The sequence below is a fragment of the Triticum aestivum genome, chromosome 2D, assembly GCF_018294505.1.
Source record: "Triticum aestivum cultivar Chinese Spring chromosome 2D, IWGSC CS RefSeq v2.1, whole genome shotgun sequence".
Taxonomy (NCBI): Eukaryota; Viridiplantae; Streptophyta; class Magnoliopsida; order Poales; family Poaceae; genus Triticum; species Triticum aestivum.
In genome coordinates, this window is record NC_057799.1 from 102,117,566 (window position 1) to 102,134,635 (window position 17,070).

The 17,070-nt window shown below is 41.9% G+C and overlaps 1 protein-coding gene across 2 annotated transcripts; it reads right to left on the bottom strand.

Moving 5' to 3' along the window:
* Window positions 1-911: 911 nt before the first annotated feature.
* LOC123051939 (SWI/SNF-related matrix-associated actin-dependent regulator of chromatin subfamily A-like protein 1) lies at window positions 912-16,560 on the bottom strand. Of its 2 annotated transcripts, XM_044474952.1 has the most exons (28): window positions 16,168-16,560; window positions 15,447-15,532; window positions 14,913-14,955; window positions 14,739-14,830; window positions 14,552-14,607; window positions 14,356-14,431; window positions 13,524-13,590; window positions 13,103-13,169; window positions 12,543-12,609; window positions 12,108-12,191; window positions 11,967-12,008; window positions 10,971-11,126; window positions 9,235-9,312; window positions 8,558-8,626; window positions 8,405-8,470; window positions 8,199-8,327; window positions 7,860-7,916; window positions 6,310-6,399; window positions 5,404-5,469; window positions 4,222-4,290; window positions 4,023-4,127; window positions 3,535-3,660; window positions 3,362-3,420; window positions 3,239-3,275; window positions 2,858-2,997; window positions 2,747-2,792; window positions 1,926-1,950; window positions 912-1,610 (listed from the first exon to the last, which is right to left on the bottom strand). In XM_044474952.1, exons 1-28 carry the CDS (start codon window positions 16,463-16,465, stop codon window positions 943-945), a joined length of 2,964 nt encoding a protein of 987 aa, XP_044330887.1. In that variant the 5' UTR covers window positions 16,466-16,560; the 3' UTR covers window positions 912-942. The 2 variants fall into 2 exon arrangements, with proteins under 2 accessions (XP_044330887.1, XP_044330888.1); XM_044474953.1 differs by lacking the exons at window positions 912-1,610; window positions 1,926-1,950; window positions 15,447-15,532 and having other exon boundaries at window positions 2,402-2,997; window positions 16,205-16,556.
* Between the last annotated feature and the right edge of the window lie 510 nt (window positions 16,561-17,070).

The following is a 17,070-nucleotide window of genomic DNA, read 5'->3' on the forward strand; positions in this document are numbered from 1 at the left end:
ATTAGCTGGTCGTCCAAAAATCAGGCATTAGTATTGTGTCCCGTCATGCTCTTGGATCATCGGCAAAACCTCCCTTCATGGTCTTAAAGAAAAAAGAACCTCGCTTCATCATGTTGGCAACCTCTTATGATGATGCGAGGGTAACCCTAAAAATCAAAACCATAACTATGTTGCACGCTTTATAAAGGTGAACAGAAAGCTCGAGACTCGTGGCTTGGCTCGGCTCGGAGGTCAAATGAGTCAAGCCCAAGCCTCCTTGCCAGCTTGTGAACCTCGACGAGCTGCTCGGAGGTTCGGCGCATAGAAAATTTTGACATGAGCATTGTTGATCTCAGCCTAAACACCGAAAGAGTCTAAACTTGAGGTATAGTGTTGAAATTGATTGGTACATGCATTCACCGTACCGAAGGTGGAAGGCGTGTTATCAACTTCTTCTCTTCTTTTTCTTTTTCTTTTTTTTGCTTTTGGATGAACTAGGGAAGGGGAGCCTTGGCGCAGTGGTAAAGCTATTGTCAAGTCTTGAAGACAGTCTCTTACAGAAATGTAGGGGAAGGCTGCGTACTATAGACGCAAAGTGGTCGGACCCTTCTCCGGACCCTGCGCAAGTGGGAGCTACATGCACCGGGCTTTTGGGTGAAATAGCTGGTGTGTGCTTCTACAGCGATAAGCTAGGGCTGTTATCGTTTGCAAAGTGAGTTTTTATAACACAGAATAAAGGTGCGGTACATTTTACACTCGTATTGGCGTAACACGACAATGACACACGATCCACATGCCCACGCATGCAACGCACATCACACCACGAACACATCGGCAGCAGCTTCAGCATACATGCATCACTCCTAAGTCCTAATCGGCAGTTCCGCACACGCGTATGCTAGCATATTAATCCCACCACCTCCCTACGGCATCCCATGATCTCATCAGGTGATATTCAGGGCCTCAGACGTAGCACTCGTAGAGCTTGATGTCCATCTGCAGGCGGAAGTAGAGCAACCCCTCGACGGCGTCGGTGCGGAGCGTGGCGACGCCGCGCGCCATGAAGAAGTCGCCGGTGCCGCCGACGACGGAGATGTCCCGCGTCTCCTCGCCCATGAGGTCGGCGCCCATGAGGTTGAGGGTGCCCCTGCGCGCCGTGGAGTTGAACACGAGCGAGAAGGCGAACCACGCGTTGAACGACCCCTTCCCGTCGTAGAAGTAGAACCCCTGCGCGCGCGCCGCCGGCTCCTCCTCGGCCCCGGCGGGCAGCGCCTGGCCCTCCGTCACCGGGTCGTCGAACACCACCAGCATGCCGAAGTAGGTGTCGTTGCTCAGCGCCGGCGGGCTCGTCGCCGCCGCCGACGTCGCGTTGGCCGTGTTGTTGGCCCCGTCGTGGAGGATGTCGTGGTAGTAGAGCGTCATCTGCCTGCACGGCTCGTCGGGGCTGCCGGAGACGAGCCTCCTCCGGCCGTCGGCGGCGGCCACGCCGAAACCGATCAGGAAAAACGTCGCGAGCACGACAACCCTTGAAGATGGCGCGAGGCCTTGCATTGTGAATTTGTGATCGACCGGTGCAACTCTTGCTGGTGCAAGCGCGCGGCTAGCTGATCGAAGAGCTCGGCTCGTGCATGCTGCAAATATATAGTGGCGTGGGGCAGACAATAATAGTGGGGTTGGTAATTCGGTGAAAAGGACCGACCCGGTAAAAGGGGTCGGCCGGCCGGCCGCCCATAAATCGGAGTGAAAAGTAACGGTAGCGATCAGACACACATGGCATGGTTGGTACACTGTCGTTGTTCCAGCACCATGCTGTGAAAACTTGTGCAAAATAACATGGCGTTGGTACCATTTCAGCGTCACTTTGAACCTCATCAACAACTACTCTCTCTAGTGTAAAAAATGCTCTTATATTATGGGACGGATGGAATACTATTTTTGTCACTGACATGGGAGCACCCATACGTCAGATACCTGCAAAAACAATTCATGCCGGTCACTTCTATTTATGGTCATCAGGTCAATATCCAACGGTCAGGAATGCGCCGCCACCTGTTCATCTTCTTCGTCCTCTCCCGCGGCCTACCTAGTTGTAACCGCCTCTCTAGCCCTCGCGGCCGGCGGCCTTGCCACCCCAGCCTCTCCTGGACCTCCTCCCATCACGGTGCTAGCCGTCGCCCTAGCCATCCCTCTTACGTCCCGCCCCAAATGAACAACTCCGACTAGATGCGCTTGAACATGTCACCAAAATGCACATTTTGTACGCAACATGATATCACAAAACAACAACACTACTCTTTCTAAGATAAAAGTTTAATGATATTTACTCGTCAGTAACACTCGACTGTGACTTGGCATGCCAGCAATATTTGTCTAAGTTGGTTTGGCCGTACATACTGGCATACTTGCACCAGCTTTAGAAGAATAAAAATACTTGCCCCAGCTTTAGAAAGGCAAGTGTTGACAGTGAAGCAAATAGCCCCAACAATGCATTGATATTTTTTATAAAAAATTGAAAAGGAGGTTAACCCCCGACCTCTGCATTATTGCGATGCACACAGCCATAAGATGTCCACTAGAGAACAATGAAGCATGAATATTCTCATTGTCATCTAATATTACTAGTGAAACTCTACCATGTCCACAGCTTCGCACATATTCACCATTACTAGAGTCACTGAGATGGTAAATACTCTCACATACTACTGATATCCAAACTACAACAAGGCAACACTGCCCGATCACGGCCGGTGCTGCCATACAGACTAACCAGGCACCGCATTTGTTTACGACGGTGATACACGGCAGGACCAATCCTGTCAAGAAACAACAAAAGCATGCGCTTGATCACACTGCGACACGTTGATCCCTCCGTCAAAACCTGCGGCTTTTCGGGCTGGGCTGGGTTTCCGTGGAAGTGCTGCACCGCTTGAGGTAGGTGTCAAGCGTCTTCTGCTTCGAGGGGCTTGGTCTTGTTTCACTCTGCGAGACATTCAGCGTTTTCTCCTGCCCGTCCAGCATCTGGTGACAACATAACATCGCATTGTCAGACCTATTCATGGCATATCAACCGTTGACATGAGAAACCTCAATGGACATTATAACTGCCGAACAGTTTCAGGGTAATTGTAACTAAAATTACTAGAAAAGCCAACGGGGTCAGCTATCGTTATGCGCTTATGATGGAATGAAATGTTGGTTAACGTAGAAGAAAATAGTGTGCGAGTGCAAGGACAGAGGGAGAGAGGGACAAATAGCAGACCTGCCCCAAATTCTCAAGTTTGCCTTGAACAACATCCCTACAGAGCAATAAAAGTGGAAAAGACACTTCAGTGCATGATCTTAAGTACAACAGTTGTGTACGAAAAACAAGATTCAGGCATACCATATAATATCATCTACTGTGTCGTTTGCGAGAAGGTAATATATGTTCACTGAAGAAACCTGGAAATTTGGGAAGAGAACAAGAGAAAAAAAAATGGTCAGAAAGGATGACCCACAAATTATCAACTGCAGAGAAGCCACGCATTAGGCTAGAACAAGAAACGCGATGTTCACCTGACCAATCCGGTGGGCACGATCCTCTGCTTGAATAATGTCACCTGGAGTCCATGATAACTCAGCAAAGATAACTGTACTTGCTGCTGTCAAAGTTAGCCCCACACCTCCAGCTTTGATGGATAACTGCAATGTTAGGCTTCCATGAGGTTACACACAATAAAGAAACAGAACTTTCCCTCCAGAAATTTTATAACATGATATATGTGTGGTTGGAGCATTGCATTATGCTGTGTGATCTCTATTGTGACTTAGCTACATCTGCTTTCAAATCTTTGTGATTGTTCGCCTTACTTATTATTGAATATAAGGCAAACATATCTACCCTGGCCTAGACTTGGTGCTCTCTTCCAGCTCTATAAGCACAAAGGCTTTCTTCAGAAAAAGTCATAATTCACTGGCAGCTTCAGTCAGCATTGTGCCACCCAAGGATCATTTTCGTGGGCAAGTGAACATAATGCACAAAATTAATAGGAATTAGCACATACCACTGCTGCCTTGATGTCATCCTTGTTCTGGAAATCCATGACCAAATTTTGCCTTACAACTACAGGTGTTTGGCCATCAATTCTTATACATTTGACTTTCTTTTTCTGAAACATGGTAGTATGTAGGTATAACTAGGTATGTAGTAGCTCCAGATGTATCATAAACAGGTCAAATCGAAATAAACTCTTAGGAACTTACCAAGAGATGTTGGTGAATAGCATCAATCATGGGTTGATGGTGTGCAAATATTAAGAATTTGCAGTCAGCCTGACAAATAAAGCCATCAGTCAAATGTGAATGACTTGATAAAAGACATATCAAAGCCAATTTCGCAGAGGGCGTCTACAATTCCTGGCTGGGTGATGATTATGCCATACTAGCTAAATTCCCATACTTTGTTACCCATAAAAAAATTAATTGATCAATTAAGATATCATAGTCAACTAAGCTGGATTTTCCCTAGGCGCGGCTACTATTACCCCCCTGTCATGCTAAATTTTCATTAGAGATTTTTCAAGAGGTGGTTAAGTTAGTCTGTGAGAAAGCTTCGTTCTATTTTATAGTTGGTTAAACTGTGCGAAATATCCCTTGGTTCCTGGTTGTATCTACACCCTATAGGGATTTATTTATTAATAATTACAAAAAAAGTCGAAATAGTTCAGAAGTTTTTTTAGAATAAACTTGACTTTCTTTTGCATAGTATATAAATTTTCACGAATAAAAAACCAGCGTTGACTTCAGGGCAAAAAAAAACAAAATTTATTTGTTATTATAGGTCACTATTCACACTATTTTGGCCGAATTTTTTTTTTACAAGTCAAAGGCGATTTTTCTTTTTGTCGAATTTTTTTCACAGGTACAATGGAAGGTCAAGTTTATTTCAAAAAAAATCAGATTTTTTTCACTTTTTATTTAATTACTATTTTTGTTAATATAGGGTGTATATACACCCATAGACCAAAAGTTCCCCTCCATTAAACTGTTAAGTTTTGTCAAACTTTCTCGCATAGTGGGAAAGAGGTGAAAGATGTGGATGAACTTTGCATCACCAGCTCCCACTTATAATTCACTCATTTAGTTCAGCTCAGATTAAAGTTACTAAACTGAAACAGGTAGGCTATAAAAATGGATTTTATTTTTCATATGGTATCATGCAAGTATGCACGAATGTGGTCCTGCCGAAGTGTGAGCACGCATAGTTCAATATAAATTAGTCAAAAACTGTGGGTTGTCTAATGTCTACTTCAGCTAGCCAAGTTATGATACTCAATTTGGGACCCAAAACTGGCAGCAAGTGGGCAGTTCATGACAGTTTTATCAAAAAGTCTGGTCTTATTAGAGTAGCTAAGAGGACAATCTACAAATATCTCATATAGTTACCTCAATTACAGTGGCCAGGTAATCAAGCACTGCTGGAATTTTGGCTTCAGCCGAATCATTATAGATCTGCAATTAGGCATGAAATATGAGCACTGATACCAATAATAAATCACTTTAAGAGATTAAAAATACAAGCCTGTGGTAGTAAATAATATAACAAGAACTGTGGAGAGAATTATTTATTCTATTTCAAATGCATGCCCTCAATGTATCTTCATGTTAGGCGCATATAAGAATATTAAATATAAAGATATGGCATAAAAATATGTTCCAAGGTGTTAGCTTCACCACATTCAAAAAGGAAAAAATTGTCCTCAATAAAGGAAGAAAATATGGCAAAATCTATGAATTTACTAATGACGAACCTAAAACCCTATCCATGTGCTGAATGGCTCCTAATATTGGATGGATGGAGATGAAAGTCGAAATCAAGTCTAACAGATAACACTGTAACAGTGTAACTGCATGCTATTAAATGCAGATAAAAAAAGAATTAACTATCCTCACGCAAAGCAATGCAGTTGAGCTGCATCAATTGTTGCATCAAATAGGCATCAGTCATATATAAATTATAAAAAGAACTATTTAATTATCATAAAGTTGCTCCTAATATGGGCTAAGAAGATTATTTGTCATTCCACAGTCTAAGGCAAAAACTTCAACTAGGAAAATAAAAACGCAATTGTAAACAATATCTCTTCACATGCCTAGGAAAAAAGTAAATCAGATACGGCAACAGTATATTTTTCCTCTATATTTTATGCGGCTTAGTTTACTAAGTTCATAACAGAAAGGGTAGAATATTTCAAGTTCATCAAGAAAAAAATTCAAAAAAAAAAATCATCAAGAAAATGATGACCAACTTTAGAGTAGCATAAAGGCATACAGCATACATATTCAGATTACCTTATTGATAATATTCTTTTGATTAAATTTCAGAGAGTCAATCATCTCCTGTGAGTCACATGACTGCATTTTGATCTTGACAGTCTCCAACTACAAAAAGGCAAACCACATCACGACTCTGGCACTAGAATATTACCTTATCATATAACTGATCTAACCATAAAATGATGGACTAATCTATCATATATGATATCTCTCTTTTCTTTATTAAAAACAAAGCTTAACCATTTCAAACATCCATAACATTTTTGTTAGCTTAACTTGAGAAAAAGATCACGAAGTTTCAACTTCAACAATTTCTGGTATATAAATCAATTATAAAGTTTTAACTTTGATAATTTCGGTATATATGAATTAAATGTTTCATAGGACTGCACCAGGGGTCAACTTTGAGCCCTTGTCTTTTTGCTTTGGTGATGGATGAGGTCACAAGGGATATACAAGGAGATATCCCATGGTGTATGCTCTTTGCGGATGATGTGGTGCTAGTCGATGATAGTCGGACGGGGGTCAATAGGAAGTTAGAGCTTTGAAGACAAACCTTGGAATCGAAAGGTTTTAGACTTATTAGAACTAAAACTGAGTACATGAGGTGCGGTTTCAGTACTACTAGGCACGAGGAGGAGGTTAGCCTTGATGGTGCCTCAGAAGGACACCTTTCGATATTTGGGGTCAATGCTGCAGAAGGGTGGGGATATTGATGAAGATGTGAACCATCGAATCAAAACCGGATGGATGAAGTGGCGCCGAGCTTCTAGCATTCTCTGTGACAAGAGAGTGCCACAAAAGCTAAAAGGCAAGTTCTATAGGACGGCGATTTGACCTGCAGTGTTGCATGACGCTGAGTGTTGGCCGACTAAAAGGAGAAATGTTCAACAGTTAGGTGTGGCGGAGATGCGCATGTTGAGATGGATGTGTGGCCACACGAGGAAGGACCGAGTCCAGAATTATGATATACGAGATAGAGTTGGGGTAGCACCGACTGAAGAGAAGCCTGTCCAACATCGTCTGACATGGTTTGGGCATATTCAGCGCAGACCTCCAGAAGCTCCAGTGCATAGCGGATGGCTAAAGCGTGCTAATGGTGTCAAGAGAGGTCGGGGTAGACCGAAATAGACATGGGAGGAGTATGTAAAGAGAGATCTGAAGGACTGGAGTATCACCAAAGAACTAGCCATGGACAGGGGTGCGTGGAAGCTTGCTATCAATGTGCCAGAACCATGAGTTTGTCACAAGATCTTATGGGTTTCACCTCTAGCCTACCCCAACTTGTTTGGGACTAAAGGCTTTGTTAAGTTGTTGTTATATGAATCAAATGTCTCACTGGATGATAAAATAAGTGGAGAGGACAGGCTGTCCCAGCACCCATATAAAAGCTCTTCATTAATCCAAAGAATTAAGTCCAACAATCAAACAATGTGGCTAGAAGTGCCGACGCGTTGAGCTACAAGAAGTGATTACTACAAGTTTCATATGCTATGACTACATGTCTACAGGGTATCATTTGCAGGAAAAAGATAGTACATTAAAGTAATACTGACATACTGTACCTCACGAAAAAGAGCGCGGATATGTTTCATCTCTTTCTCACTTAAGTCTAGAAAGACCTGAAAAGATTGGCAACATACGAACATAGGTATAGATGTTAAAGGATCATCCACATATTCTGTATAAGATAAATAAGAAAAAGAATGAGCATTTAAAAGAGACAACAAATCAACACAAGAAGGCCCAGAAACAATTGGGGTTGGTGATCAACAGATCTCATGCAAATCATTCTGAATTGTTTATCGTAAACTTTGATGTAAGGCAAAAATGAAATTTTGTAGATACAGTAAGTCCAGTTCTATTTTTCATCTTTATCTCGGAAATAAACCCAATGAGGTTACCTGTTGCCTACGCTTAACAGGCAACTCTGAAAGAACATCTTTCTTCAACCTGCGGATCATGACGGTTGCTTTCATCAAATTATGCAGCTCCTCATGATTGCTAGCGCCTTGATATAACCCAAAATATCCCTGGGAAAGAATCACAGTAAATAGTCATAATTGGTGACAGAAAATGAAGAAAGCAATTTCGTTAAGCTAGTACTTACACCTTTGCAGTATCTATTGCCATACTCATTTACATTATTGTAGACAGTAGGATATAAAGCCTGGAGCTGCACAAGTAGACATTAGTTGCTTCTCTACAGTGGAAAATCTCCCGTCGTCAAGTATGTGCAACTAAATCTCAAAACAGCCTGTACCTGAGTAAACAACTCGATGGGGCGAGATAAGGCAGGCGTTCCACTTAGCAAAACCACAAATTGAGCTTTCTGTGAGTATGAAGTCACAATTGGTTAATTTTGTTGATACTATCATGTGATTTATCTTTTGGTATGCTGTAATTAGGCAAGAATTGATCAACGGAATGAAATTGATCAGCATGTACTCTCTCCATTTCACTGTAAATTTGTTCACACACACCATGCACCTAGACCAAGGAAGCACCAAGTCTAAGAAACATTTAATGAGAGAAATGACCGTGCATGGCCCCAACTAAGCGACACACTAGAGCTACTTAACAATCATCTAAGATGTTTTACTATGATAGAGAGCAGCGACATTGCAATAACTATACTCATAATTCCCTCAATGAATGAATTGGAGACGGAAACCTGAGACCCTCGAGGTCATGGACAAATGTAGCAAAACGAAAGCAGTAAATTCTAATGAATGTTTGGAAATTCTGGTCATCAGAAGGGCGAAATAACTAGACAAGAACACCAAACGATCAAAATGAGAGTGGCATTTGGTTGGGATAAAGTGATGCAGACTACCCAAATTTACCCAACCTATTCAACCAAATTAAACCGTAACAACGTATACATAAGAAACTTCTGCTCCAGAAATAAAACTCATTTCCCCATAAGAGACATCAAACCTGCAGAACAGGAAGTGAAGCGATTGTTCTCTTCGCTTGGCCATTCTTCAGGAAGTGTGACTCATCAGCTATAATTATCTGAATGAAAATAATTCAAAAGCAAGTATAAATGGATTATGAATAGCAATATTATGAGTTCATGGTAATTAGGACAATTACGATAGAGGTCGCTATATTCACAATACAGAGTGAAAGTGAAAATCCATATGATGGGGGTAAAATGGAACATGTTGATCCTTTTACTTTCCATTGGCAAGAAACATAATTGATGTGCTTGCGTACGGAAGCACCAACCAGAGTCAACAAATGAATCATCACAAAATGGAACTTATCAGTTTCTTCGCAAGGTTTAGATGGAACTCATGTGTCAGTCCCATAGGTGAAACCTCAATCCCCTAAGTACTCCTGATTTAATGAATTCGGGTAAATGATAATTAATCCTGCTAACAGGCTACAGTGCTCTCAACACAATAAATTCTTGAGACGTCAAATATATAGATTGCTCTATCCGATGCTAAATGGCGTCCCTAACAATAACTAAAAATATCTTTATAAAAGCAGTCTTTAATCTACATGCACGGCCCTTTCCATCTACTTGAAATCTGTGTAATCATGTTCATCACTTCAGTGTAAGTGCAAATATTGGATGCAGGATTATGCTCTGCAATCAATCATATGGCTGGGTGCCGCGTCAGTCATTTGGTGAAAGACTTAAAAGGTTCATACTCGAATAAGTTATTTTTCAGCTATGGCAGGCTGTGCAGCACACCACCCTCTCCGATGAGCCAGACCAGCTGATCTGGAAGTGATCAGCCAATGCCACCTACTCTGCGCAATCCTGCTATTTGGTCGCCTCCCACGTGTCCACGCTGTGCTACTCCTGGAAGCTCTTCTGGAAAAGCTGGGCGCCGCCGCGGGTAAAATTCTTCCACTGGCTGGCCAACCAGGATAGATGCTGGACCGCTGATAGGCTTGCTTGCCGTGGACTCCAGCACCATCCCCACAGCCTCACCAAGTCCCGGAAACTATACGGCATCTGCTGCTGGACTGCCCCTTCGCCTGCCAAACCTGGCATGAAATCCTAGCTTGGCTCAGAATGATGATGCGTGCACCAGACCATGAAGCTACGCTAATGGATTGGTGGCTGCGTGCGAAACAGGACACACCAACGTTGCAACGCAAGGGTCTGGCATCTATTACCCTGCTCGTGCCTTGGATGGTCTGGAAACACCAGAATGAGTGTGTGACCTTTAATCGCTGCACTAGTTGGTATGATCAAAGACGAGGCCTCCACCTGGGCACAGGCTGGCGGTCGAGGGCTCAGGGTTGTACTGCCCTCAACCTGTCCAGAATGAGTGTGTGACCTTGAATCGCTGCACTAGTTGGTATGATCAAAGACGAGGCCTCCACCTGGGCACAGGCTGGCGGTCGAGGGCTCAGGGTTGTACTGCCCTCAACCTGTGATGTTCACTAATTTTCTTTCATCTTTTGTACCCCACACCTCCTCGGAGGATTGTAACTGAACCTCTGCCTTTTCAATGAAAAGAAACTCAAAGGTCTTTTGTGTTTTCTCGAAAAAAAGTAAGTTATTTTGCAAGAAATCTTTGGTTTATGTGTTCAGCAGCTAAATGATAAAGAACAGCCTGTGTACTGGGAAGTGGGAACACATTCTGTGAAAATTTAAAATCACACAGCCCATATCCATAAATGAAACAGAAGATTAGATGAATCCATACCTTAAAATCCAAGTCCAGAAGTGTGCTTTGTATCTTGGGAACTACATCATAAGATATGACATTGAACACCCCATCCAAGTGAAAATCTCCTTTGGTGTTTGAATATACCAATCTGAATCCTGCCTTATTTGATCCTCCAGTTTGTGGTAACACCACCTGAAAAAAATGTTGTTGATATCCATGGATAGAAGGAAATAAGATGTATATAGTCTGTTTCCTTAAAGACTTGTCTAGCTATGTAAATTTACTTCCACAACAAGTTCCAATTAACAAAAAACTACCGTATGATATGAACTATTAACATGCAGTACAACTACCATAAATGTGGTTTAGTTGGGCACTGCTTATGATTTAACAGTTCCTTCATTTCTTCAGCGAGTGACACCATCAACTGTAGCAACTTATCACCTTGTGCGATACTAGAATTTGCAAACAATAGAGCACTAGACTACACAAAACATGGGGGTTAACATCAGCTTCTTATAGCCAGTGCTTTGAAGATACATTTTAATGGCATAAGAAGTTAAAAACACTTCAAAGAAAGTGCAGGGTGAAAAGTAAAGAGTTAAGTTTTGTTCACCTAGGAAATGAAATATTGGAGCAACATATGTTCAGAAAATATGGTAAGAGATGGTTATGATTATGCTCAAATATGGTTAAGGGGAAGAATATGAATAGAATGTTCAACTAGTAAAAAAATATCCATCCTTGTTCACCTGACCACACAAATCAACCTAGCATTCAAGGACACAAACATGCAAGACATATGATGTTTTTTCTATGTGCCACAAGATCATGTCCAATAGAGATAAGGGGCAGATTCGCTGTTGGAAAGAATTTGACACAAGTACAGTTCCTGGTAAACCAGAAATGGGGCAAGGGATTTAGAACAATCTAGTTAAGAATATTTATGATCAAGCAACTGATGTAGGTGAGAGATTTTAAGAGCAATGAATCTGAAAGAAGTGTTTACATTGAAAAACAAAGAGGATATACCAGGATATCTTCCGTAGGGATGTTGAGCCACTGCTGAATCATCTGTTATAATCGCAAAACAGCAAGTTCAAATCTCCCTTGAGGATAAAGGAAACTGCTGTTCAAGTATAAATATGAGTTCTAAAAGTCGGAGATACTTACAGAAGCCCAATGTAATCGCAATGAAGATGGAGAGATAACAAGAACTGGCCAGGCATCATGAAGGCAAGAAGCAACAGCAATTGCCTGCATAGAGAAAATTAGGCAACAAAAAACAATGCCTGAAAGATTTGGACGTTGTTGTCTTGTGCATTTTTGCTCGCCAAGTTTGAAAGTTACTGACTGCATGCTGCCGAGCTAAACGAACGACACAAGTCCTTCCCCTGGGCGGGACGGTCATGTGCATCTGTATGTGTGGCGATCCTTTGCTAGTTTTTCAGGATGTGTGTTTGGGGCGGGGGTATTTTGACAACCCCCTGCCCCCCTCTCTCTCTTTCTCTCTGTGTACTTTTTTTCATCTTAATGAAATGATAAGGAGCTCTCCTGCGTGTTGTAGAAAAAGAAGTGATGATGGTCCAGAGAGAATGTATAAATTACCTGCAATGTCTTTCCAAGACCCATTTCATCTGCTATCAGCACTCTGCCCCCATGTTGCAAAGCGAACCTACAATAACGAGAAAGAAAGGGTACGGTGTTCAACTATAGGAAGGTACCACTGATCTTTAGTTCTTTACAGCCGAGCCAAATCCAAATGTGCTGAGTGGTTGGGGACCAAATAAGCAACCTACATCCCATTTTACAACCTAATAATGTTACATCCCAAGTAATTGATGTTGACGGGTACCCTCAGCACCATACTGTGATGGCATGACCAGGAACCATGAAGGTGTCAGTGGTACCCAGGGAGGGAAGACGTACTTGCACTGGGGACGGATGAAAGCAACCAGGATTTCAGGATCAATTTCTTGCTTAATCTATTAGGCTTAGTTTATGATTGATGTGCCACTGCCTAGTCTTGATTAAGGGCCATGGTTATCTGCTACATTTAACATCCTATAACTGCACGACAACTAAGTGATTAAGTTCAACATTACACCACATGTATGAATCTAAGAAAAGACATTTCCCACTGTTATGAGCAAGGATGTTGGATATACCTGACTCCGTCACGCTGAAAGGGCATAAGCTTCGACTCGACATCCGTTGGAATCTTGTCATACAAACCTTCCGCAAAACAAAAACAATAAAAAAGAACAGTTAGATTAGCATTTTAAGAGAAAAATAGAAAAGTGACAAGGCAATGGAAGCCTCACACCTGAACGCAAGACCTATCTGGGAAAATTAAATGTTTGCACAGGTCATTTGGATTTACGCCTATGCGATACTGTTGAAGAAATATTCTACTTCTGCATAGTTTATTATGAATCTAACTGGACTAGAGGTTACGTAGAAAGTAACACAGTTCTTAATATCTCAAGTGCATGTAATTTTGTCCATTCAAACAGCATCTTAGCAACGAGTGGATGAAAAAATATAAGCATGTGGTTTTTCCAATGTTTACTTTAGAAATTTAGATACCTCGAAGATCTTTGGCAGCTACAGCAGCAGCAAAAGCCCGCTGAACTAACGGGTCCAATTTTTGAACCTGACAGATAAGTAAATGTACATGTTATGGTCAAAAATGAATTGTCTCTAGATGCACTACCAACATAAAAATTAAAACATCAAAATAACAACCAATTTGGTGGATCCAGGAACCAACAGGTTATTATTCACAGGCCAGAAACTGTTAGTTACTCTTGCTTGAGGTGTAGAAAAGGCTCCAATTGCACAGACGACAGCACACTGAGGCCTATGTCTTGGGCCTTGTGGCTATGGAGTTCTTTTTTCCAAGAAACTGAAAATACAAGCTTCTCAAAGTTCCTTGAAATAACAAGAATAGTGGACCTCGCACACCAATGTCCTCACAAACAATAATACTTGACACTTTTGACTTTTCAAAGTCTGAGATGCTACTTACAAACTTTCGCCATTAATTTTTACAACTTTACATTAAGATGTGCTAGTAGAATTATGACTTCACAGAAAAATAACCAATCTAATGGTATATTCCGTATATAGCAAACCTAGATTTAAATTTGTTGCCAGTCAAACTTTAGAAAGTCTAATTCTAGGATGTCAAGTAAAACCAACAGGGGTAGTATTTTCTTCAACATCTAAAAAACTTGTATTATATATTCTCAAACCCGGAAGCTAATTAACATCATGAGAATGACTCAGTGGCTGAGTAGGAACGGAGCAGTTCAGCCAACCAGTCAATAAGGCAATAGAACAAATTCAACGAACAAAATAGAAGATCACTACTAGAAACAGCAACACGGCTACTCGAAGTGCATAAAATAACTGTTACCTCAACAACTAATCCAGGTACGGCATGAAGAACTTCCTCCGCTATTGATAAAGATGTCGGAGGGAACATCCACACCCTAAGAATTTCACAAGTAAAACCGAACCAGGAATAAGTTATGTGTTTTACACAAGGCATCAAACTTTACTATGCTATAGAAAACATCTGGTGAAACTGTCAAGTAATAGAATAAGGGAACCTTTCTTTTCCATTCCAGCTAGCTTTCGGGATCTTGTGAAATGCACCCACGAGTTTCTGAGAGAGAAACGGAAGTAAGAAAATATATTGTAGACTATATAATTCATGGCAACTGATTAAAGATTTGGCCGCTGGTGATAAAGCCAAAATGAGATGTACAGATATGTTAGGCAATAAGGGAAATGTACCTGGTTATAAGGGAACTTCGCTGCAATCACACCACTAGAATGAAGGAAAAGATGTATAGATATCTTAGGCCAACTGCCCTGACTATGATTCCCTTCAATGACAATTGATAGGAAGAATGAGATGGGCCACAATTCATGTTAGAATAAGCAGAAAACATAGAGAATGTTGTATACCTGCGTTTGGTTGACTAAGCCGAGAAGGTGAAAGTGATTCTACCTGAAAAATAATGAAGGAATAATAAGGAATAGTATACAGATTTCCTTTGTCGGCAAGATGGAAGTTGGTAATATAACACACAATAGATAAATTTCTGCTTCCATCGAACATGTATATCTCCATAATCAATTCAAAACTATGGAATCACGAATGAGGCCATTAATGGAATAATCCCAGATATCCAAGCTCTGAAGAACAAAGAATGCATTTTTCATTGCATGCCCCAAAGGCTATCAGAGTATTGTGTGCAGTTCAAAATAAAATGTTGACAGTATCTGCATCAAGATTTATCATGATGAGCAACTCAAAACAACAGAATAGCAAATGATACTCCTAAAAATGTCCAATGCTCTGAAGAATTAAGAATGAATTGTTCATTGCATGCCCCAAAGGCCATCAAAGTATTGTATGCAGTTTAAAAAAAATGTTGACTATAGCTGCGTCAAGATTTATCTCATGTTTAATTTGTATCAGCTTATTTCAAAAATTACCATCTTTTGACAAGAAAAGTTGTACTTAACAAGGCTTCCAATCCATAGAATTTCAATTCTCAATGCAACACGGTCAGCAAGAGAAACTGAAATGCGCTTGAGAAAAAAAAATGTTAACTACAGCCATCTAAGTTTGTTCCAGACCACCAAACCCAGACCATTGGACCATGTGACCCAAACTCCCAAGTTATGGTTCAAAGGTGCTAGATAGTTCTTTTCCAAAAAGATGGAATCAACTACCTTGAACATTTCAAACTTAATGCTTTAGTAACGCTAGGCTCAGTTCTTGACTTGCTGAAATTATGCTATGCACACAAAGGTGAGCCTAAAAAGTAAAACCAACGTCCAACTTCAACATACTTCATACAGAAAGCTTAGTTTCTCTTAAATCTAAACTACAAAGAATAAAGAAAAATTTCGTTGACAGATTTACCACAATACAAACGCATTAAGCTAAACCCCTGCCACATTTCCGACCAAATCACCAGCCCACGAATCTTGGGCAAGAACATGTCGATTTCTTTCAAGAAATCACTACAGAATTCACGAAAGCTAGGTAAAAGAAAGAAGGGGATTTACCACGGTGAACAGTACTGCATTCACGAAATGGCCCGTCATTCCAAATTCATTGGACATTAGAGCAACAAAGATTTCCAATTTTCCGTGTCACGCACAAACCCAATCCCTAGTATTCAAACAATAAAGAACTCCCAAAAAATACCTCTCCCAAACAGCAAAAGAACAGAGGAAACCCTAACCTTGCCGAAGCGAGACTCCAGGGAGACCCTGGAGGCGGGGTGCTCGTTCCTGAGCGGCGAAGAGACCGTGGCCGCCGGCGATAGGGCGCGGTGGGGGAGCGGCGAGATTGCGGGGGCGGTGGAGGCGGCGGAAGAGGAGGCCTTGCGCTCCGCAATCGCGCGGTAGGCGTCCTGCTCGAGCTTGGCGTACTGCTCCTCGCTTAGGCCCCAGTCATCGTCGTCCAAGCCGCCCCAGCCGCCGGCGCCGCCTAGGCCCGCCATTTTCAGGCGGGCGTTTTGGGAGGGAGCTGTTTTGGCGAGGGAGAGGGTCAGAGGGGGGAAAGGGAAGTAGGGCGTCTCAAACGGCGGTGCTCAACGGCGGGATCCCGATATAGGGGAAAGGAAAACAAGTCTTCACTTTTTTATCTAATTTTTTGATTAAAAAACAAGTCTTCAATTTGCACAGTATTTACCACGTTTTCACTCTAGGGCACTTTAACGATCGACCCCAAACCTCTCGCGTCGGAACGTCCGAACACCGCAAAGCCATCCAATAAAGTCCCACATTGTTCGTGGACCAGTTTGGATGTCGGTTTTCCTGTAAAGTAAGGGTATTTACGAGTTTAGACATGAGCCAGGTAGAACTCCGACACAGCAGCCCACACAGAACTAAAGTGGAGCACGCACACTTGGAGTTGGCCACACTGTTTCCACAGCAAAAATAAACTTTCTCAACCCTCTCCTCTATCATCCCGCCGTTCTCTGCCTCAATTTTCGCCCCTTTTATGTCGTTGTCGTCGCATGGACCCGTACAAAAAGATGTCGGAGACGTCGATGGTGGAGGATCAGTGAAGGCAATCGCCCGAAAGATCAACTCGGCGACACAA

Excerpts from the sequence above, each read along its gene's own strand:
- LOC123051939 (XM_044474952.1), bottom strand. The coding sequence starts at position 16,465 with ATGGCGGGCCTAGGCGGCGCCGGCGGCTGGGGCGGCTTGGACGACGAT. Across the intron at positions 1,951-2,746 it reads GTAAACAAATGCGGTGCCTG|GTATCTGACGTATGGGTGCT; the intron begins GTTAGTCTGTAT and ends TTGTTTTTGCAG. Across the intron at positions 1,611-1,925 it reads TGACGTATGGGTGCTCCCAT|CATGCACGAGCCGAGCTCTT; the intron begins GTCAGTGACAAA and ends ATATATTTGCAG.